The sequence below is a fragment of the Ranitomeya variabilis genome, chromosome 1, assembly GCF_051348905.1.
Source record: "Ranitomeya variabilis isolate aRanVar5 chromosome 1, aRanVar5.hap1, whole genome shotgun sequence".
In the NCBI taxonomy this organism is placed as follows: Eukaryota; Metazoa; Chordata; class Amphibia; order Anura; family Dendrobatidae; genus Ranitomeya; species Ranitomeya variabilis.
In genome coordinates this window covers 695,853,455-695,878,280 of record NC_135232.1, presented here as the reverse complement: position 1 = coordinate 695,878,280, position 24,826 = coordinate 695,853,455, and the positions used below count along the sequence as shown (strand labels likewise).

The 24,826-nt window shown below is 40.8% G+C and overlaps 1 protein-coding gene across 3 annotated transcripts in view; it reads left to right on the top strand.

The window, feature by feature from the left end:
• KIF26A (kinesin family member 26A) overlaps positions 1 to 11,670 on the top strand; it is a 187,403-nt gene extending 175,733 nt beyond the window's left edge. For all 3 annotated transcript variants that reach the window (XM_077266570.1, XM_077266589.1, XM_077266580.1), the window contains exons 11-16: positions 907 to 1,069; positions 2,102 to 5,312; positions 5,777 to 5,967; positions 7,593 to 7,613; positions 8,396 to 8,546; positions 10,074 to 11,670. In XM_077266570.1, coding sequence (XP_077122685.1) covers positions 907 to 1,069; positions 2,102 to 5,312; positions 5,777 to 5,967; positions 7,593 to 7,613; positions 8,396 to 8,546; positions 10,074 to 10,252 — 3,916 coding nt within the window. In that variant the 3' untranslated portion in view covers positions 10,253 to 11,670. The remainder of the gene's footprint in view (positions 1 to 906; positions 1,070 to 2,101; positions 5,313 to 5,776; positions 5,968 to 7,592; positions 7,614 to 8,395; positions 8,547 to 10,073) is intronic.
• The last annotated feature ends 13,156 nt before the right edge of the window (positions 11,671 to 24,826 follow it).

Genomic DNA, 24,826 nt, shown 5'->3' with positions numbered 1-24,826 from the left:
TTCAAAAGGAACCTGAAGACCTACTTCTTCCGACAAGCCTACAGCCTGCAGTAACCCTTATTCCTCTATACCGCTGCACGACCTCCATTCAAAATGAATTTTGACACACACACACATTACATGCTTCAATACAAAAGATCAGAGTTTGTTCATTGCTGCTAATGTACAAGTGCATTTATTGACACATAAGAAAGTTGGAATCTAAAAAAGCCCCATGGTGTGAAAAGTGTATCATTTCTAATTTCTATTTGTAATACAAATTCTAAAATGAACCCAAAACGTTGCCAAATTTAAAATAAAAAATACATTTAACACAGAAATCTGATTTAAACAATATGTCAATATGTCATTATCTTTAAAAAAAATCTCCCTTTTTCAATTCTTTCCTGTTCTTTGTCCACTGTAATGTAGTGGATGGGCTTCTTGGACGTTTATATTGTATCTTTGATGTATAAATATTTATAGATTTTATAACAGTATAATTAACATTATAAATAATAATATTAAAAAAACCAAACATTCTACACGGATCTCTTCTTGAACCAGTAAACCTGCTGAGTCCGCTGGTTCCTCGGGTGCACGGAGCCACTCTCCATCCATATTATGATAAGCACTGACTAACGGCTTCATTCCTTGAATTGTTTGCAAATACTGGTGTCAAAAATGGAAATAATTAATCCCTTAGTTGCCAGCAAGGGCTTTAGCTAAGTTGCCTTGAAGTTTATTGCAGACTGGACAGGTTAAATTACAACTGGCTGTCATTTATAGCATTGCAAACAGCTGGTATTTTTAATGTAATCCTTTTACTTGCTTGTTGGCATGCCCTTACAATACTGAAATAACAAAAGGAATGTCTCCAAATGCCCGATGTAGAATTTTAATTCGCCTTTCCCCCTTGTTAAATAGGGACAGCAAATTAACTATGCTCCTGAGGGAATCTCTGGGGAATATTAACTGCAGAACAACGATGATTGCCCACATCTCAGACTCTCCATCAAATTACCCAGAATCCCTCGCCACCGTGCAGCTCGCTTCAAGGATTCATCGAATGAAAAAGAAAAAATCCAAGGTTAGTCTGTTCTCTCTATTGTACTTACTGGAGGAAACTAGATTGTATCCAGGATAAATTATATTCTGTATAAAATGACTTTTAAAGTGGAAGTTTTCTGAAAAAACACATCGATGGCCTATCCCTAAGCTGGCCACAAACTTTATATAACGAGCATACAATCGTTAGATGATCCTCTTGACATCCTTTACAAATGTAAGTAGTAAATAACTGATGGATTCTGGTGCTGTCTTATATTTCGTAAGGACAAAAAAGATCAGGCATGTTGAAATCCAACTGCATTATCCATTCTCCCCTGCCATCGGGGGTAGAGTCCAGACACCACCATGCACATTAGATAGGAAGCCAGTGTCACCAGAATTGTTGTGTTCAGCTGACTTTAATCTAACAGGTATGGTCTGCTTTAAGATAAAAGTGTACTCCGAGAACCCCGTTATTCAGCAGAATGTCATATATAGTTAATTCACCACTTTCCGTATACTACGATCTCATGCACATTGCAGCTTGATTCACTGCTCCCATTCAAGTGTAGGGGAAAAAAATTGGGGGCATGCGCACCACTTGCAGTATGAATGGAGCTCTTATCTTGCAGAAACTAGAAGCTTTGCTTTTAGGGGAAAAAATCTGCCCATAGAGCAATCGCGAGGTCTCTGCTGTGTGCATAGATCCAAATTCAAGAAAATACATTTACTGTAATCCAAGCCCCAGATAGCCCTTTTCGAATGCACAACGTCCAAACCACCACACCCATGCCTTACCCATATCGAAATGGGTCCAAAATTCTGTGATTTTTTTAAATTTATCACATTATTCTTATGTGTGATTGACTGTAGCTGCAGTGGGCTACAATAAGAGATAGATATGTTTTTTGTAGTATTTGTAGATACTTGCTTGGATGGGGTTCAGCAGTGGTTAGAAGAAGAGAGCAATTAGGACGTAAGATAAGTTTCCTCTTGACTCAGAAGGAGTGGTTGATGTTAAGTACTGCAGCTGTCACATTCTCAGCATACTGTCCCTTTCTTCATTTTCTAGTACGCATCCAGCTCATCTGGAGGAGAAAGCTCTTGCGAGGAAGGCCGAGCGAGAAGACCTCACCACATGAGACCCTTCCACCCAAAGACAGTTGTACTTGATCCCGATTTTCCTGCTCTTGGAATGCACAGTGATCCAGATTATTCTTCCAGCAGTGAGCAGTCTTGTGATACAGTCATCTACGTTGGTCCAAATGGGGCGGTTTTATCTGACCAAGATCTGACAGATAATGAAGGTCCTCCAGAGTTTGTCCCCATTATCCCTTCACTTCTCAAGAGAAGGAGCAAAGATAATTTATCCAGTCTTCGAAGTTCAGATAACGATCACTTAAAATGCAACACATTTGCCGAGCTACAAGAAAGACTTGAGTGTATTGATGGCAGTGAAAATCCTATCAGGTTCCTCCATGAAGAACTTGCTTCATCAGCTCTTGCTACAAAAGCCATGAATTACCAGGAAAATATACCTCCTATGCCACAGCAAGAAAAACTGCCACAGTCACCCAGGAAAGGACAGACCAGTAATATTTCATCCGATTTTCCATATAACTGTTCAGGATTGGAAACAATGTCACCTCAGCCAAAACAAGAGCACCCTCAAATACAAGCCAAAGCTGAAACTGCACATTTGGAATATGCACCAGATGGAGATCAGTTGACAATCACAGAAAGGCAAAAAGGGCCATTGCCAATTAATAGCAAATTTATGGAACAACCAAAATTATCTATTGATCCATCAGTGAGGGAAAAAATCCTCCTTACAAAGAGGACTCTCCCAACTCCTGCACCACCCCCTCCTCAAACGAACTCAAAAGTGAGCTTAGAACCATGTAGTGGTGTCAGGACGCCTCCTGTCGGAATGAGCAGATTAAGGAACCAGGACAAGCACAATTTACTAGGCAGCACATTTCCGGTTATGAAAAGCACTCCTAAACCATCTGGCCCAGTTGAGGTACGCAGGTTTTGTTCAGCAGTGAAAGGAAAAGGGTTTGATCGCGATATTGTAACCACGACGGTAACACTTCAGAAGCCTGTTGAGCTTAATGGAGAAGATGAACTTGTGTTCACTGTTGTTGAAGAACTGTCCATAGGTGGGATTCTCGATAGCGATAGACCATCCAGCATCATTAGCTTTAACAGCGACTGTTCTCTGCAGGCCCTTGCATCTGGATCTAGACCAGTTAGTATTATAAGCAGTATTAATGATGAGTTTGATGCCTACACCTCACAGATAACCACCACAGGTGTTAATATCGATATTGTAGTTCCCTTAGCCCAGGATCAATGCACAATCAGCAGCAGGCGCTCTTCTATAAGCTCGTGGTTGAGTGAAGTGAGTATCTGTACGATTAAAAGCGATGGAGCACAGACGTACGACACTTTAAATCCACACTCATCTCATAAAGGCGATGAAACTGGGGAAAGTCTGGATTTGGATTCAGACAACACAAATGTTCATATTAGCAAGAATCTAAAAAATTCTCTAAACGATAGTGGGTTTTGCTTTTCCGAAATGGACAATGACAGTATTAGTTCTAGTCTCTTGTATGCTTGCAATGAGAAAAGCCTTAAGACTTCTGAGCTAACCAAAGCTATGCCAACTGCTCATCAAACAACTAGCCAGCTTAGAGATTGTAGCACCTGGGGCACAATTTCAGTAGAAACGATCCATTCTAGTCTTCCTCGGAAAAATAAGTCTACCTCAAGCACAGCACATGCTAACCCATTGACGTGCAAAGAAAACATGTTTGAAGATCCATGGACAGTGCGACAGGAAAATTTCTTAGAAGGAAGGACTGAAAATCAGACACTTTCTGCAAAATCATCCACTTTGGTTACAGACAATCAGTTGAAACAAAGCTCAAAAGTTGCACAAACCAATTTGCCTAAGGCTACAAAATCTCAAACAATGTTGGGATGCTCACAACGGGTGGTGGATGGCTGTGAAGTGGATCCTAAACCTTCCACTAAAAAGAATGAACCGCTCACAAAAGTGCCACAACTGAGGAGAGGTGCCACAACATTAGGTGTCGTAACGAACTACAGTTCCCAAATGGAGCATGGGATAAAAGCAGTGTCAGAAGCTACTTTTTCAGGAGCTAGGAAGACCTTTCCGCAGAAAGCAAGTATGTTACCAAGACCAGGTGGTACTGGACCTCCTGCTCCTCCTGTAAGAAAGTCAAGCTTAGATCATAAAAATAATCCTCTTCACTCAAATAGTCTTGGCAGGTTAGAAGGAGCAGATTATAGCAGGTCCACTTTAAATTTAGAAGAAGATTCAGAAACACAACTTGGCAGCAAAATTGTTAAAACTGAGCATTCACTGCCCAAAGCAGTCTCCAGTTTGAAAAATAAATCCAACAAATCTGAGTGTGTTCAACGCTATGGAAGCCACGTGTCTCTGGAGAGATGTGATAGTCTTACATCTGTTGGCTCAAGGACAAGCACGAACAGAGATAACAGCAGTGTCAGTAGTATCAATAAGGCTGGACGTACAGTGCCTAGACTTGGCAATCCACCAGCATCTAATACAATTACCTCACCACCTTCTTGCAGCTCTTCCACCAAAAGCAACCAGGCTAAAAGTTCCCTTTCTCAGAAAGCTACAACAAGTTTAAGCAAAAACCGCAGCCTTACACCCAATGGATCAAAATCTCTTAGTTCTTCTGTAAAGTCTCTTAATCAGTCAAATGGCAAATGTTCTGGAATACCCCCTAGTGGAAAAGCGGGTTCGAGATCCGTTCAAAGTGCTAATGTCAAACCTGCAAGAGGAACCATTATGGGCACAAAGCAAGCGTTAAGGGCTGCCAACAACCGTGTAAATGAGTTGGCATCTGGTGGTACTAGCAAAATTGGCAATTTCCGGGGGTCAACAGACTCTGATAGTGGTAATGACAGTGGTATTAATCTTAGTGATGAAAAATCACAGGCCCCTGTTCTACCTTCACCGTATAGTAAAATTACAGCTCCAAGGCGTCCTCAGAGATACAGCAGTGGGCATGGCAGTGATAACAGCAGTGTGTTAAGTGGAGAGCTGCCCCCCGCAATGGGAAGGACGGCTCTCTTCTATCACAGCGGTAGCAGTGGTTACGAAAGCATGATCCGGGATAGTGAAGCCACCGGAAGTGCATCCTCAGCCCACGACTCAATGAGTGAAAGTGGAATGTCATCTTCTGGACGACTGAGGAGTTTAAAGTCTCCAAAGAAAAGAGGTAATGTGAACTTTACATCTATAAACCTGCCTAAAGATTTTTTTGTCCAAACTGATAAGTTTTGTTAAGTAATTCGATATACTTTTGTGCTTGCCTTAAAGCGGACTAGTCACTTGCTATAAATATGTTTTTTTTAATCTGGTGTAAATGCAGTAATACTCCTGAATGTTGCATTTTTTATGTTCTTGGACCTCTCTATTCCAGAGATATGGTCTCCACTTTGCTATATATGAATCTAGTTCGTTTGGCCACCTGGGCGTTGTTATTATTGGAAAGACTCCCACAAAGAAACCATGATGTCCACGCCCATTCTGATAAAAAGACTAGATTTACATAGACCAAGTAAAAAAATTATATATATATTTATTTAAAGTGACAAGTCCTCTCTAAATGTTCTATTATGACTGCCTTAGATTGATGGGCCTTTGATTGGTCAGGACTTTAGAGGTTGATTTTTTTTGTAGGTCTTCAGCGCCGGAGGCTCATACCCACACCTCTACCTGAGGCTTCAACGGTTGGCAGAAAGAATAATGTTACTGGCCAATGGGTCGACCTTCCACCTTTGCCTGGCACTTTAAAAGAACCATTTGAAATCAAAGTTTATGAAATCGATGATGTAGAAAGGCTGCAGAGACACAAGCGTGAAGAGCCAGAGGTCAGATATTATATTTTAATCATCATGATTATATAGACTGGAGAAATATCATGTTGGGAACTTATGAATTCAAAGACGGAGAATGTCTTGCTTTGTAGGACCCTGCAAGGACAGCTCAATAATTTGAAGGGCCTGTAATTCTTCATTTGCCCTGCTGCGGCAGTGTAGAGAAACTGAGTCCTTTCTTCCAGGTTCCATCACAGATCAGTGCTGATCACAGAGACTCCCTGTAAGGCTATGTTCACGCATTGCGTTTTTGCAGTGTTTTTTGCTGGGTTTTTTAATGTAAATATTCACAGTACCAGCAAAGTCTTTGAGATTTCAAAAAATCTCGTGCACACATCTTCAGGTTTTTTTTCCTGACAGTTTTGTCAAAGAGCTGCATTTTGGCAAAATGCAGTATGTCACTTCTTTCAGCGTTATTTCAGTGTTTTTCATCCATAGAAAGCAATGGGTGGTGCAAAAAAACGCTGCAAAAAAATGCAGCTATCAGGTTTTGCTTCGTTTTTGGTGCCAAAACCTGATGAAGTTAAATCAGATTTCCAAAATTTTTTATGCACTAAACTGTATCAGCATGCACAAGAAGCAAATGTACCCTGACAAAACCGCAGTTAAAAAAATGCAGCTAAAATTAAGCAAAACCTGTATTTTGTAGGCAGCTTAAAAGCAGCTTAAGCTCTGCATTAAAAAAGCAACAAAAATGCAACGTGTGAAGATAGCCTAATAAGGTTTTAATAGGGTGACACAGCTAACAAAAAGACATTGCTCAAAGCAGAAAACGCCTTTAAAATTGCATTAAGTCTTTATATTAGTTGTAAAATATGGTTTGCCAATTAACTACCTTTGAAATTATGCAAATACGTCTAGTTAAGAATATATTGAAAACGGTCACATATCTTAAAAGGCAAACTACTAGACCATAATAAAAGTGGCAGCTCAGCTTGTGGTTTGCCCATGTGTGCCAGTTATGCTATTTCAAGTGGTAGATTATTTATGTAGAAGTGTTAATAATTTTAGAAGATTTTAAGGCCCACACCCAGCCAACTCCTCAGATTCCAATTCAAAGGCATTAGTTAGAAAAAGGTCATCTTGTTTAGAAAACCCATTTTCAAATACCCTGTGACTGCATTCTGCAAATAAGCATATCTGGGCATAACTGGCACCGAAAACAGCTGATCGCCGGAGGTTCTGGGCGTTGCACCCCCATCGGTATGATATTGATGGCCTATCCTAAGGATAAGCCTCTATCATAAAATCCTGGACAACCCCTTTAAGGGGCTACTGATTTAAAAAAGCACCCTGTAATACCTCATTTTAACCATGGTGGTGCTATAGTGGAATTAACACCAGGTTCCTTCACAGATTACACTTCTCCTTGCTTGGGGTCACCGCAGTAAGAAAGGTCCGAGATTAACGTATTTTTTGGTGGATTCTTCTAACAAAAAATATTGTAAAAAGCCATCGTCTATGAATTTTCATTAAATGATTATACAGATCACAACGTTCATGTAATTTAATAGTTTAATCATTTTGCTTTAATATGACTTATTTTTCACAGAAAAGTGGATTTTTTTTTAAATTTCCGGACAAATTTGAGTCTAATAGTTTCATTTTTTTCTTTTTAGCCTTTCGAGGATATGGAAAAGGTAAGAGTTGGAAATGTGATTATCTATCTATCTATCTATCTATCCATCCCATATCTATCTATCTATCTCTCTATCTAATCTATTATCTATCTATCTATCTATCTATCTATCTATCCCATATCTATCTATCTATCTATCTATCTATCTATCTATCTATCTATCTATCTATCTCCCATTGTTTCTTAAATTTAGAATCTTTTTAGAAAATGTAAATAACTATTTCTTTAGGCATTTTTTAATACTCTTAGTTATTCTCCGCACCTATTTTGCAATTGACTATTACTCAAATTTTTCCCTCAAAGTAAATTTGCTCAGGTATTAGTTTTTTCATAATTTTCTTCTAATTTAAAACTAATTTTTAAAATTGAATCTCAATTAAATATAGTCAGTATCTAATTAACACGCCCCTGTAGATTTGTATTTGTTTTGCTGTTAATTAGTATATTAGAATAAATGGTTTAATTAAACAAACTGACGAAACATGAAAGGGAAAGCCAAGTAGACCATTATGTAATTACACTCGCACACAGATACTACAAAAAAATAGTATTTTCTATTAAAAAATTGACACCATGAAAAGAATTTGTCAATCATTCGTGAGTTCATTCCGTCTGGAAGCTTTTGTATGTGATACATACTTTTTTTTATTTGCACTATAATTGAAGCATTCCACAACACATTGCTAAGGTCAACCAGAAAGTAAAAAAAAAATATCTGCCCCGTGATCTCTACATTATCGGAAATCTCTAGTGCTGATAACATGTTTTATCTATTTACCTAAGGGTCTGATGTACTTCAACACGAAGCTGAAGGTTGCGGAAAGACGTCAACAGAGAATCAAAGATGTGAAGGCAAAATATGAGATGTTGAAAGAGGAGTTAGAAGAGACGAAGGCTCGCCTGATGATGGATCCCAACAAGTGGAGAGGAGAATGTAAGTATTATTGGTGTCCTCGTACTGATAAGAAATCTTTTTTTTTGCAATTTAAGGATTATGGATGAGATTTTTCACAATTGTAAATTAATTGATTGCAACCGGGCATTTAAGTACTTGTCCCCATTCAACAAACTGCTGCCCATAGGCTTGGTTGCATGTAGAAAAAACAAGCCGAGCTTTACTTAAACCGTCCCAGGTTGACTGCTGTGCCTCTGACGCTGCCCCGGTCTCTGTTGTTTGACTGCAAGCCGATAGCGCTGCAGCCAATTACTGGGCTCAACGGCTCTGTCATTGTAGATGGCACTAGTTGATGAGCTCTGTGATTGGCTGCAGATCTGTCAACATGACATCACCTCTGCAGCCAAAAAGCAGAGCGTGGCAGCAACGGAGACACAGCTCTAGACCTAGGAAACGCAAGTAAAGCACCGTTTGTTTGTGTTTTTACACTTATATGAGCCGATGGGTAAACATGCTTTGAAAGGGAACAATCCATATAATAAGAAAAAGCTTATGAAAGAAAGAGAGGTTTATGTACCTTTATTTCTAAGATGGTGGTCTTCCATGGCTATAACAAGTAAGTAAGTAAAAAGTTTGTTCCCTTTGAAGAAGTTAAAGGGGTTATCCAGAACTATTAATTTTTTTTTTTTACTATGTGTCTTGTTATCAACTACCTGCCTGCTGTGCCCCGCGCTAAACTCTCCAAGCACAGAGTGGTCACGAACCGTTCCTGCCAGCAATTTAGTGGCTTCCGCTGATGTCACGTCAATAGAACAGCAACTTTTCTTCCACTCTGCTCTGTTGACAGGTCATGACTGCAACATCATGCTGATTGAGAGCCGGCTCCCCGCTGCCTAACTGCAGGGAGCTGGCTGTCCATCAGCATGACGCTGGCAGTCACGCCTTGTCGACAGAGCAGCCCAGAAGAGGAAGAGCGCCTCTGTTGATGTGGAGCATTTACTGATGACTCCGAGCTGGAGCAGGGTAGAACAAACAGGTTGTTGCTTCTCCTCGCAACTACCTGCCTATAAGTTTGTAGGCCAATAGTAAAAAAAATAAAATAGTCCTGGACAACCCCTTTAAAGGTGTTTCCAGGACTGCAATATTAATGACCTATAATTTATAATAAATCATCAGTATCAGCTCTGTGGAGGGCTGATGCCAAGTAACCCCACTGTAGCTATATTGGAGACGAGCTGCAGTGCCCGAGAATGGCCACTACATAGTACTCGGAGCTGTGAGGACCTGCCGACAGCCATTTGATAGGGTGTTAGGTGTCAGACCCACACCGACCTGATCTTGAAGGCTAACTTAATTGATATGTCATCAATATCATAGTCCTGGACAACTCCTTTAACTAATTTTATTTAAGCGACTTCTATAAACAAAACAACTTAAAATAATCTGTATTCTTTTTATGTCAATACTGTGCATTTATTGGTAGTGATGTATGAAAGTAATTGATGTACCTTATCCAAAAATGTTATCATAATGATCTCACATTGTTTCCACATTCTTGACCAACAGTTGAAGTGGACCCAGATCTCGACAGGGAGTCTCAGGAGTACCTAGAGGCACTGGAACAAGTCACAGAGGACCTGGAGCTCTGTGTTAACATATGCAAATCTCACGTCATGATGGTGACCTGCTTCGACATCGGAATAATCGCAGATCAGCAAGATAGTGGAAGAGAAGTGGAAGTGTGAAGAACGATCAAGTGGGATCGAAGAAAATAATGGACATTGAGGAGTTGATTTAGAAATGACTCTGCATCGTGCAATGAAAAAAAAAAAGTACATCAGAATGTGAAAATTTAAAAATGGAAAGAATGTTACTTGGATAGAGACCGATGATGAATTGTAATGACCGAGAAATGAATATGGTGCCTCTAGACCGTACGTAGGCGAATTGGTTCTCTGAGTTATTTGGATCTGCAATGACCTGCCACCATGTGAGGGCATAGATAGCAGAAGGCCACTACGCAGGAAACCTAGTGGCCACAGGGCAAGTAAAGTATAGTGCCCACCTCCGCTCCACCGGGGAGAGGAAAATATACTAAAGGAGCAAAAGCTTAGTGGTTTTGATATGGCTGTGGCACATCTTCTTTAAAGGACCCTTATGAAGATGCACATGTTGCACGTACATGATATGTCCACCTTCGCCTGTAAAAACAAACTGGAACTTGATGTTTCAAATAACCTAGAGAATTGCCCCGTGCTATTACAGTTACAACTCTGTTAGGGCGTATTCAGACGTCCGCACACATCGGTCCGAGATTGAACCGCAATGCACAGATTGTTCGTAGCTCTCCTGACCCAAGCGTGTCAGTTTCATGGAGACCCAAGGCCAATCTGCGCTTTTTGATTTGATCTAGGACCGATTTGCACGGATGTCTGAATGTGCCCTTAGATGGCCATATTGTACTCATGTTTAAAAAGAAAGACTGTCAGCACAAAATGACTGTTCAGGCCAAGCACAAGTGCGCAGTGCACCCTCGGGGTGAACAAGCAGTTCAGTGACCTTTCCCACCTACTTGATTTCGATCTATCTTTATCCTCCTTTTGCTCCTGTAAAGTCAATCGAGGAAGATAAATGGAAAACAAGCAGGTGGATAGATTCACTGAACTGCTCAGCCACCTCAAGGGTGCACCCAGTGCTGGTGCTAGGTTTGAACAGTCATTTTGTGCTGACAGATTCCCTTTAACTATCTGTATTCTGGATGCAAGATCCCTGCAGCTCTACTAAGCCAATGTTACAGCATCATATCCCAGTAGAACTACGAGGGGTCTGGGTTTTACATTCACAATATGATATACACAACATTTGCATCTGAATAATAAACTAAGAAAGTGTTAAAGATGATTACAACCCTAGTGAAACAACACACTTCAATGGGATTCTCAAGCATCGGGAGTCGAGAGAGATATACAAGAATGTGGTATTAAAAAAAAAAAACATAAAAAGAAAAACATCACATCATGCGTTAAAAAAAAAAACATAATTAAAGTGCCTTGTTTTCTTATAAATTTTTTTACATTTTTTTGGTGCTAAATTTTCAAAGCCAGCAAACCTAAGCAGACCATTAAATGTATCAACGTTTATACTGTACAGTGTAATTACTTGTAAAAAATAAATAAAACAAAAACATACAAAAAGGAGGAAAAAATGAACAAAAATGAGAGGTTTTGTAGAAGGAGCAATAAAGAAAGTGTGTTTCTGGACCTGAATTTGCCTTCTGGTTTCACAAAAAAAAAGCTGTTTTTATGCAGCCAAAACAAAAGGTTTCCTTCTTCATAATTAAATAATATTTTTCTGAGCAATTAAACAAATTGTATGCAATTTTTTGGATTACGCTTCACTTTCCGTTTTCTACAGCTCTTTGTTCTCCACTCAACAAAAAAAAAGTTCCCTCTTGTATAATTTACAAGCCGAAGACATTTATTGTGCAGGTGTTGATCGCTCGGACTGTACTATACTGGGCGTAGTACGGTAAAGCACGGGTTTTTTTTCTACTTACACTGTTTATGCATTTTTTAAGGATTTTTTTTAACAGTTTTTTATAGAAGGCAAAAGCTCAGGTTATACCTATACATGCTGCATGTAATGTGTGCATTTTTCTGTTTTCTAATGGATGTCTCAAGCACCGATTGTTGTATGATTGCCAAACACTTTGCAAAGGTTTGTGTAAGTAATATTACATTTCATATGGAGTCATATTTTCTGATCATCTTGTTTTTTTTATATGAGGTTTTCAAAACCTTTGTATAAATGTATAATACCTTACTTAAACTTTTATCTGTGAATAAAAGATGCATTTATTAATATATTTCTCCTCTTGACCTGGAAATATTTACACTTGTGTTATAATTCTATTAGTTTGGGGTTTCACCACAATATTTTGCTCTCCGATCAGTTCAAGTTAAAGTTGAAGTTAAATGATTTACCTATCAAACTAATGACTAGAAGACTGTTTAGGTAGTAAAATAAAATGTGCCAAATGCTGAGAATTTGAGCTATGAAGCCAAATGCAAATTAACTCAACAGTCTAATGAGTATGGGAGCCCCCCGACTGTCCCCCAACAGATGATGTTGGAGGATCCAACTTGTTTGATTTCCAATGATTGATCTTCTTGTTCTCTATGAGATAAGTCACCATCAGAGAAGTCTGACAGCGGCACTTTCATAAAGAGAACAGAAGTGCATGGCCAAGCCGATCGTTCATGTTTGTGTGGAAGTAGGGTAGATAGCTAACACCTATCTAATTGGGCTTAAAGGTTTTGTCCGCAGCCATTCTATGTGCATGCGATGTGAGGATTCTTCAATGTCGATGCCAGGAGCAGGTGGGCACCTGACTGCAAGTTTATGATTTGCATTCAGTGGGTACGGACAAGTATTCAGACCCCTTTACATTTTTCACTCTTTGTTTCATTGCAGCGATTTGGTAAATTCAAAAAAAGTTCATTTTTTTCTCAGTAATGTACACTCTGCAGCCCATCTTGACTAAAAAAAACAGGAATGTAGACATTTTTTCAAATTTATTAAAAAAGAAAAACTGAAATATCTCATGGTCATAAGTATTCAGACCCTTTGCTCAGTATTGAGTAGAAGCACCCTTTTGAGCTAGTACAGCCATGAGTCTTCTTGGCAATGATACAATAAGTTTTTCACACCTGGATTTGGGGATCCTCTGCCATTCTTCCTTGCAGATCCTCTCCAGTTCTGTCAGGTTGGATGGTGAATGTTGGTGGACAGCCATTTTCAGGTCTCTCTAGAGATGCTCAATTGGGTTTAGGTCAGGGCTCTGGCTGGGCCAGTCAAGAATGGTCACAGAGTTGTTCTGAAGCCACTCCTTTGTTAATTTAACTGTGTTGCTTAGGGTCATTGTCTTGTTGGAAGGTGAACTTTTGAGGTCCAGAGCACTCTGGAAGAGGTTTTAGTCCAGGATATCTCTAAACTTGGCCGCATTCATGTTTTCTTCAATGACAACCAGTAGTCCTGTCCCTGCAGCTGAAAAACACCCCATAGCATGATGCTGCCACCACCATGTTTCACTGTTGGGATTGTATTTGGAAGGTGATGGGCAGTGCCTGGTTTTCTCCACAAGTACCACTTAGAATTATTACCAAAAAGGTCTATCTTTGCCTCATCAGACCAGAGAATCTTATTTCTCATAGTCTGGGAGTCCTTCATGTGTTTTTTTTAGCAAACTCTATGCAGGCTTTCAGATGTCTTGCACTGAGGAGAGGCTTCCGTCACGCCACTCTGCTATAAAGGGCCGACTAGAGGAGGGCTGCAGTGATAGTTGACTTTGTTGAACTTTCTCCCATCTCCCTACTGCATCTCTGGAGCTCAGCCACAGTGATCTTGGGGTTCTTGTTTACCTCTATCTCCAAGGCTCTTCTCCCACGATTGCTCAGTCTGGCTGGATGGCCAGGTCTAGGAAGACTTCTGTTGGTCCCAAACTTCTTCCATTTAAGGATTATGGAGGTCACTGTGCTCTTAGGAACCTTAAGTACTGCAGAAATTCTGTTGTGACCTTGGCCAGATCTGTGCCTTGCCACAATTCTGTCTCTGAGCTCCTTGGCCAGTTCCTTTGACCTCATGATTCTCATTTGGTCTGACATGCTCTGTGAGCTTTGAGGTCTTATATAGACAGGTGTGTGCCTTTCCAAATCAAGTCCCATCAGTTTAATTAAAAACAGCTGGAATCAAATGAAGGAGTAGAACCATATGAAGGAGGATCACAAGAAAATGGACAGCATGTGACTTACAGTAATCAGTACAATACAGTAGTCTGAGCAAAGGGTCTGAATACTTATGACCGTGTGATATTTCGTTTTTTCTTTTTTAATAAATTTGCAAAAATTTCTACATTTCTGTTTTTTCAGTCAAGATGGGGTGCAGAGTGTACATTAATGAACTTTTTTGAAATTACCAAATGGCTACAATGAAAGAAAGAGTGAAAAATTTAAAGGAGTCTGAATACTTTCCGTACCCACTATATATGCAGTCACTTGCTGACTAGACGTGCGCGACCTCGCTCAATGCAAGTGTATTGAATGATGCCGGACACGTTTAGTCTGAATGTGGCCGGAAGTATGTCAATCGCATACTTGCGGTCATGTGACAGCCTGCTCCTGGCACCAGCACTGGGGAATCCTCACAGCTCTTTATTTGTAGGAGTCAAGGAGGGGTTTTAAAAGATGAAATACAATGCTTCCTTTTCTATAACTGTTTACTAATTGATCTTGGGTGACCCTAGTAGTGAAATCCTCACGTTTGGTTAATGCTCGGGACCTCTATTCCTTTATAAAGCCTTAAAATGTACAACTGCAGGGCATACTACAGATTTCTTAGTCTAGGGCTCGTGCACATGGCTGTATTTTTGGTCCGAGTGCAATCCGACAAAACATTGGATCACACTGGGACCAATGTTACGCTATGGGGTGAGCAAATCAGTTTTTTCCCTTGGACTGAGCCAGTCTGAGGAAAAATTTTTTTAGCAACCCTGAGTTAGATCCGGGCCAATGAGTCAGTGGAAACCATTGGACTGCACTGAAATGATAAATTTCTCTTCTTCATCTTCTCATCTGAGAGAATCGGATCACGCTATTATCACACTCTGATCAAACTATGAGCAGAGTTTGATCAGAATATGATTTGCACATTCGACCCCATTCTCTCGAATGAGAGAATACACGGTCGTCTGCACCTAGCCTAAAGATTACTTCAACAGTAATAGGTTCCCTTTAATATATCTAACATATGCTAGGTTTCATGAAAGCAACTTGTCTAGGGTTTAGATGCCCAGTGTCAGCCCGATTTATGGTTGTGTACATTTTTATTACTCTCTATAGGAAAAATGGAAACTCTTTGTTCAGTTTCTATGACAAAAGAGTCCATTTTTGTGGCGTTTTCGATAAATGTCACTGGCAAGACTTAGGCTGGCACTGCATCAGCAGGACAGTCTTTTGATTTCTGATGGCTGGTAGCAATATATAACACCGGGAGCGAGGAGGTCAACATGTAGCAATAAAGAAAGTTATGTACCATTTTCCAGGTCATTGCTTGTTGCCGTTTAATTGTCAAAGTCATAACCAGTGATATACAACAGACTCGTCGGTACAGAAAATAGTGCTGATATCCCAATGGTGGAGCATGGTTTTACTACTGAAATGAAAGTCCCTGCACAGATGCCACGAGAATACAAACATTTATAGCCTAAGTGCTTAAATTATGGTTTACCCAAACATCTCTGAACATAAGAGTCCTAAATCATGGCCCCATTAAGCCAAAAGGGTTCATTGAGTATGCATTTAAGTTCCATTAATGCTGCAAACTAAAAAATACCAGAACCCATGATAAACACCTAAAATTATTAATATGTATAACTTCTTGGTCAAGAAAAGTATGTCTATTGGTGACCACTAGAGCTGGTATGAATCGATTTGCAAGACCCAGTCCGTAAGTTTGGTCAGTAATCTGTGGCCACTGGACTGGAGCCCTGAGAACCGCCACTCACCTGACGGCATCGATGGACCTTCATAGCATGACACCACATATGCGTCATGTCACAACGATGAGGTCACTCCAGCCCGGCTAATCAAAAGAAAAAACACAACTGACTTTGAGTAAGAGGTTATTTTCAGGGCTCCGTGCAGCAACCACAGATTTCAGACCTGGCCGATGGATTGGGTCCTGGGAATCAACCACCACTATTTTCCTAGTGTGAGGACACTGCCTACAAATTTGCCCTGTAAAATCTTTATGTATTTGAGAGTCTTTGCACATGGTGGTATGTATTTGTAGTTAACTTGGGCCTCATACACAGGTCTGTACAACATGGGCTTGTAATGTAGTGCTCATACTGTAATATGGGACCCATACTGTGCCAATGAGTGCCTTCGTTTCTAAAGGGAGACACTATCATGTGTGGCATGGTTTATTCTGGATTGAACTAAAATAAACAATGACATACAAAGGCTAACTGACTAAGGAACAGTATGTGCAAATCAAAAAAATTCTCTTTATAATGAATATTCTTGATTCCCTGTGTTTGATTCACTGCAAATCAAAAGTACTCCAAAGGCTTCAGTTTCCCTGAAAAAATGCATGTGACACTATTCTCTTTTCCCTCGTACACCAATTTTCCTCATCGCTGTGCAGTCACACACTAACTGTACAGTTTCTTCGGTATTTTATGTTTTTTTCCCTATCTCAATGGCTTACCTTTGAGTTGTAATGTTGTAATGGTTTTACCATGACAGAGAGGAGCCAGAAGACCACAGTGTCTGATTTCCACCACTCCTGCACTGATTAGAAGCACTTCGCCTTCATATTAAAACGGTGTCAATTTCTTTTAGCAGTGCATGGGTTAATCTGCTCAGCTTGGAGCTCCTGGAAGCTTTCTTGCACTTAGGCTCTCAGCTGTGCACTGTCATCCACTCCCATCTTCTATATAAACTGGGTCCTGGCTGGCACTCATTGTCTTAGCTTATTCTGCATGGTTGGTGGCTATTATTGGGGAAGGCGTTTTGGTGGATTTATCTGTGACTGTTGCTAAGTTTTGAGTGTGTGATAATTTCCTTTCATCTACTACTTTGGTTTATCCCCATCCTCCACTCCCTGGTGCATTCCTCTGTTGTTTGTGTTAGTATATTTGTATGTTTGGTATTTTCCTTTATCCCTGTTCATATTACCTAGTTAGTCTGGTTGGTGTATTACGGTACACTACTACTCCCCTCTTCCCTAGGTGGGGGAAGGGTACAGATTGAGAGCGGATTCAGGAGCTAAGGCAAGGTACGTGGCCCCAGGCGTCTTCATCATCAGAAGTAATCCTGAGAACAGGGCGAGCTAGAGCACCCTTAGCATTAAGGACAGGGAGGGAGCCCCTGGTCTCGGTACTCCCAACAATAGAGTCGTGACAGATGTTCTCTCACTATTCAGATTCACTACAAAATGTCTGTTGCATTTGTTGTCTATGCTTTTCTACAGGCTATGATAGTTCCTCTTCATTAGTTTGGTCTAGTCTATACCATATGACAACTGTATGGCATAAGGGGAAAATCAACCAACCATACAAGGGGTCATGTGATCTATGTCTGGCTGATATAATCTTAGGCAAATTCACCAGGTTCAGCAGATTCCTACAAAATCTGCTTGCATTGAATTGATTAGTTCACCTCTAATTAGTGGAGTAGTTATTCATGGAGATGTTGTGGATGTGGAGATAGATAGGAAAAATGGAGGCTCGTGCATAAAAAACAGTGCAATCAAGAACAGTAAGGTCTCTCGCAGCATATGTATGTATAGCCACGATTTTGTTAACAGAGTGTAAAAATGTAAAAAATGATGCAAGCAACTGAAGTGACACAGTTAGGTTGGGGTTAGAGCACATGGAAGGGTGGGATTATAAAATGTTATTTGGACTAAGGGGGTGCAAATTATCATTCTGCTTAAAGGGAAACCAGTTAGAACAATTTTTTTACTGAAACTAATGGTACGGCTGTGCAGGTCTTAGCACAACAATAAAATGATACCGTCATATACTAATCTGATGTGCCAATGCTGAGAAATCAAGCTTAGTAGCCACATGCAAATTAGTCTGGAAGTGCTCCAGTGTTCCTCTAATGCACTTCTAGGCTAATTTGCATGTGGCATCAAAGCTTGATTTCTCAGCACAGGCATATCGGATTAGAACAAGACAGGTATCGTTTTTATTGTTGTACTGGGACCTATACAGTCGTGCTACTAGTTTTAAAATTGAAGACGACCTGAAAGATTCCTTTTAAGCTATGTTGCTTTTTGTTAGTTTATTCGGGGATGGCACATATATTAAGAATATGCAGGATTGCTTTGGGGGGATATTATAAACCACGGATATAGGTCCATACACATAAATGTATGTACGTACACTAAGTAGTTACAGAAGCAGGCTTATCAGTGTCAGTCAATATAAGTATCATATTCATGACCTTATAGTATGAGCCATTTACACCCCCTATAAAGCTATTTTTGCAATTAAAGGAATCATTTATGATTTTATAAAGAACCCAAGGCTAATTTCTTTGCAAAAAGCAGCACCTCCCCTCCTGTATAGGTTGTGTGTGGTAATGCAGCTCAGCTCCTTTGAATATTAGCCTATACATTTGTATAATGAAGCATTTAGGAATTGCAGTCCACATAATGTATGGGGGTACAAAACATTGTAACGTTACAGCCATTTTTTTACCAAAAATTTAAAACATCCCCACCTGTGCAAAGAATAAATGCCATTTTCTCTTTAAATTTCACGAAGAAATTCTCCCACTTAGTGATTTTTTTTTTTTTAATTTTCATGAATGGAGCAATAAACATAAATGTTCCCATGTGCAGCGTATCCTTTATAGGCAGCAGTCCTGGAACATACGTCTGTACTAAATACATATCCTCTGAGGTTCCCTTAATGATTGACAGATTACTGCTGGAAAACATGCATTTCCTTAGCAAAGCATTTTTCAAAGAATCATAAAAGAAAGGAGCGGGTTTTCTAACGGTGGCTGCGAGCGATCTTTAAATGTCCCCGTACATACATGAATCCCTTTAATTGGTTTTTCTTATAGTGTGTTGGCTGTTATATTTACTCTCTGAAGTTGAAAGTCTGCGTCCCAAAGCTGGCGTTAAATCTCGCCATTTCTGCCTAGCTAGCAGAATGGATTTCTCCAGCTCTTCCCCTGCCCTGGGTCTTCCCTTCATCATTGCCGGTGTCAGAGCCGTGCTCACCACAGCGCACAAATACCTTCTAAGGCCGCCAGCCATCTGTTATTTAAAGGATCCCATCTTTACATTTTAAAGGGGGGATAAGCTTTTTTTTTCATGAAGGTTCCTTTAATCCCCTGCCGACCGGTAAAAGAAGGCATCTGTTACTTAATGGAAAGTACCTGAAAGTAATCATGCAGATTGTAAGACTTACTTGATGGTCCATTCATCATAATTCTGGGATAGAGTCTACACCCAACATATGTATGCAAGATGTTCTCTGGTGTTTTATAGGCGAGGTTCCTTTGGAGTCAGATTTTCTTTATATATGTATTATTTTTTTTATGCACAATAATGATTGCAATAGATTGTCATATGCCAGGCAGTGTATCCCGACGAGGGGAAGCATACAAGTTGTGCATGCCATTGAATGCAAGAGTCATTGCCTTTATCTACATATATCATGTAATCCTGATTTTAACATTTTTACATAAATTGTCTGTGCATTTTTGTCTCCATGTCGCATAAAATTGTACACAACGTAGTGTGACCTCAATCATACATTTCTGTGGAGCCCAAGCCATTGGCGGCTTTTAGATAGGCATAATAAGGGCATAGGTTGGTGAAATATTAGCAGACACAGAAAAGACCCAAGTGCAAGAACAATATATGGGTCCTTTGCAGTCTAGTAACTCATCATAATGCACAATTTTAGATGGAAGTCCCCCTTACCTCTAGGACCTACAAGGACCTGCTCAGGTTGCACCAATCGTATGTACGTTCCTGCTCTGAGGTTAAACAGAACCTAAATCCCCAGATGGATGCACTTTATATTAGTAGACACAATGTCTAACCTCCTCTATGTTACCTGATCTCAACTGAACATCACAGTGCACCCTAAGGAGGTCAGCAAAACTTCAGGAGTATCAATCATAATCAATCAAAGGAGAGCAGATACCAGGAGAAGGGTCATTACCTGGCAGGAGGCACTGCCAGAGCCATACAAAAACACCTCCAGTAGTAGTGGTGGGTGCGTGGTTAGCTTTCTCACCAAACTGTCAGAAACAGACTGTATGAGGTTCATGAGGCTGTACTAGGACCTGTGCTCATAGCCCAGCACCATACAATGCAAATGGAAGACTAAAACTGGCAGGTTTGCCATTGGCGCCTCGTTTTCTTCACTGATGAGAGCAAGTTTATACCGAACACAAGTGACAGATGTGAAAGAGCCTGGAGATGCTGTAATTAATGTAATGTTGCTTTTAACATCATTTAGCATGACTGGTTTGGAAGTGCCATCCATCATAGCTAGTTTGGCAGTGGGTTGGTGGTGGTCGGGGCAGGCAATTCCTTGGAGGGTGGTCAAGGGAGGCATATCTTTGGAGTGTGGTTGGGGGAAGCATATCCTTGGAGGGTGGTCGGGGGTGGCATATCCTAGGAGGGTGGTTAAGGGATGCATACTTGGAGAGTGGTCATCAGGGGAGGCATATCCTTGGAGGGTGATCAAGGGAGGCATATCCTTGGAGGGTGGTCGAGGAAGGCATATCCTTGGAGGGTGGTCGAGGGAGGCATATCCTTGGAGGGTGGTCGAGGGAGGCATATCCTTGGAGGGTGGTCGAGGGAGGTATATCCTTAGAGGATGGTTGAGGGAGATATATCCTTGGAGGGTGGTCAGGGTAGTGATATCCTTGGATAGTTGCAAAAAGCCAACAGTTCCTGGACTGCTGTAGGGTACCGGGATGAAATTCTTAGAGTCATAATTATCAGACCTTACGATGGTGCAGGACAATGCCGGTCTCATGGCCAGAGTGTGCAGGCAGTTTTGGATAATGAAGGCATTGATGCCCAGACTGGCCCTCACATGCCCCAGATAGGAATCCAATTGGGATGTTAAGTATCAGTTAAAAAGAAGAAAATTCAGCTCACCTGCACCTGGGTGGTCATAGGTTGATTTCTAGGCAGTAGATAAACAGAAGGAAACAACTTAAGCCATTGTCTAAAATTAATTATTGATCATGGCTAAGATAAAGGGCTAGTTGTTCCTCTTCATATCTTCTCTAATATAAGGTCTGGTACCCATAAAGCTTGTATATTGTTGGATGCACATCTCTTGTTCATACCGAGAACTACACTGCCAGCAGCAATATTTTTCCCCAGAATATGTTAGTATTATTTTACAATTACAGTATTGGAGTATTATTGGGATACTAACGGTACATGGTGACATTATGTGGACTACAATGATAACACTGTTTGCCAGTTCGTCAGCTAGTCACAGCCATGTTAGCATGGGCCAATGATCAGGAAAAAGCCTTCTTATGAACACCTATTCTGTTCTTTATCAATCAGTGTGAAAAGGTCTCAACTTCAGGCTACTGGACCCCCAATGCAAAATCTGTACTGTAAAAGTCGGATTCCCATCTACTAGGTGCCATTTATATTACTTCTGACTGTGGGTTCCTTAGACCCCAGAACCTGGTGCGATACCTTCCTCTGGCCCCCTTATAGATGAGCCCAGTTACTCCACAGAGTGAATCCTGTAGAATTTCTTTTTTTCTACTATTTATTTACGATTATTTAAGAAATACAAGTCCGAAAATAAACAAAGGAACCACCACAATAAAGAAAAAACACAGAGATATCTACATTGTAGTGTTTGCATATCAAACAGGTTCTAAGTAATCATAGTAGATGGTGGAAGTGATGGAGGGCTCTGTTCTCGCCTGAACCCTCAGGAGAATCAGAATTTTATGCATGCTGAATAAAATAAGCATGAAATGCATACGGATCTGCACGCTGCATAATTTATTAAAAATTCTTAGTTGTATAAAGTAATTTGATATTCCGAAAAGAATGGTTTCCTGATATGATTAAAGCAAAAAAAGTCAAAAAGTATTTAATCAGCTAAAATACAATTTTCAAGTTATTTTTCTATTGAATTTTCCTGTTTGTCCCCTCTAATCTAAATCTATAATTTTCATATTTTCCTGCTGAGTGGGGCATAATCCACAAGACTTGCGAAATACGATTTATCCCTCACTTAAAGCAGAAACCAAATCATCTGATACACGATGGTCTGTTCCATATTTGATTTATCCTCAGCTTGTCATGGTGTGCAGCCAACACATTTTTTTTCTTTTGCTGGAAATGGCTTTTGATCCAGCAAAATAAGAATTACAGAGAGACTGCTTAGGGTCCCAGTTTACTAGTCCTACCCCCGAAGAATGGTAAATTCAGAGGAAAAATTAAATCACGCAATATATGGTGGTATTATTTGAAATCTGGAAGTGGGACCTGTCCCGTCTCAGGCCAGTCTGTCCCATCTCAGGCCAGTCTGTCCCATCTCTGGTCAGTCTGTCCCATCTCTGGTCAGTCTGTCCCATCTCAGGCCAGTCTGTCCCATCTCTGGTCAGTCTGTCCCATCTCTGGTCAGTCTGTCCCATCTCAGGCCAGTCTGTCCCATCTCAGGCCAGTCTGTCCCATCTCTGGTCAGTCTGTCCCATCTCAGGCCAGTCTGCCCCATCTCAGGCCAGTCTTTCCCATCTCTGGTCAGTCTGTCCCATATCAGGCCAGTCTGTCCCATCTCAGGCCAGTCTGTCCCATCTCAGGCCAGTCTGCCCCATCTCATGTCAGTCTGTCTCTGAATGCCTCCTCCGATACTATTTCCATAGATCTTTATGTTCTATATCTAAAGTTGCAATTTATAAAGGTGACATTTCATTAAATAGATCTGAGCAATCTTAATTACAATAAAACCATTACGATTTGGAGGATCAATTACGTGGAGGTAATATGTGAGCTACTAAAACATGTACCTGCAAGGAGAGCGGTGTATTACATTTATATGCTTGCAGTAATTAAATCTATTGGTCTGACATTTGGTAGACTGGTCATACTGAAGTTTAATTACCTCTGTTTTTCACATATGGGAATGTTGTAAAAGGATATAGCTAGCATTTCCAGTGTGATTACAGCCGGTCTACGACTTGGGGAGAAATGTCCTTCCTCGAAATTCACAATGAATGGTTTTACAATCAATAAACTGTAACTAGAGTCATAAATCTCATTAAACCTGTGAATCATGTCCATCTACATCTATGTATCTACATTTTATGTAATTCTGTCTTACCTATCTCACATCTGGATAATTCATACCTATCTAGCTCTGGATTTATTTATCTAGCTGTCAATCTGTCCAGCCGTCAATCTTTCAGGTCATTGGTATATTCAGCTGTAGAACAATTTATCCGTCTATTGATGTCTCTATATGTGTCCTTCTATCTCTTTCTATGCCATATTTGTTAGTCCCCTGTCCTGGCTCCAGAGCTGGGCTCACCATCCTCCTCCCTCAGTTGCTGGCGCACTCTGTTCCTGTGTGATTCACATGGTAACCCAGAGCACACCTCTGAGGTCATGCTTCTATGCTTCTAGTCTGGACCTTAAAAAGCCAGTTCAGGCAGTGGTATGCCTCCTGAGTATTTAGGTACTTGGCTTCCGTGCTACTAGTAATTTCTGCTTCTTAGCTCTACTAAGATGCTGCGCCGTTCCACTCTTCTGCAACAGTGTACTCTGCAGTACCAAGGTGTCCCCGGACAGACTAGATTCTACTGCATTGGTGTGCTCTGCCACAGCAACCAACAATGATTCACCTGACATACTGTACTCTGTTGATGTTGCAGAACCCAGCAATGTAGCAGTCTCCTGACATATTAAACTCTGCAACATCGTTTGGCTCTGCTACATCAACAATGAGTCTCCTGACATCCTCAACTATGCTATGAAGGTACAGATGATTGACCTCGTGGAGACCAAAACATCCAACACCGCGGAGACACCATCACGTGTTTCTCAACGCAGTGATCCAGAACACTGCCCCAATATGCAAATGCATGTAGAGTAGCTGCGGAGACACCATCACGTGTTTCTCAATGCAAGCAGTGAATAGCCAGGCCTTTCCCCGGGAAGGAACAACCACGGGAAGGGCAGCATCCGATAAAGGAAAACATCCAATAAAGGAAAACCACCTATGCCAAGCATGGTATCCATCCACAGACAGCTGTTTCGGGGTTTTTGCCCCTCATCAGTGTGGAGTAGGAAACTGGCTATTAGGAGCAGTGCACAGCTGTCTGTGGATGGATACCATGCTTGGCATAGGTGGTTTTCCTTTATTGGATGTTTTCCTTTATCGGATGCTGCCCTTCCCGTGGTTGTTCCTTCCCGGGGAAAGGCCTGGCTATTCACTGCTTGCGTTGAGAAACACGTGATGGTGTCTCCACAGCTACTCTACATGCATTTGCATATTGGGGCAGTGTTCTGGATCACTGCGTTGAGAAACACGTGATGGTGTCTCCGCGGTGTTGGATGTTTTGGTCTCCACGAGGTCAATCATCTGTACCTTCATAGCCTTTTTACTAGGCACTGCTCCTAATAGCCAGTTTCCTACTCCACACTGATGAGGGGCAAAACCCCCGAAACAGCTGTCTGTGGATGGATACCATGCTTGGCATAGGTGGTTTTCCTTTATTGGATGTTTTCCTTTGTCG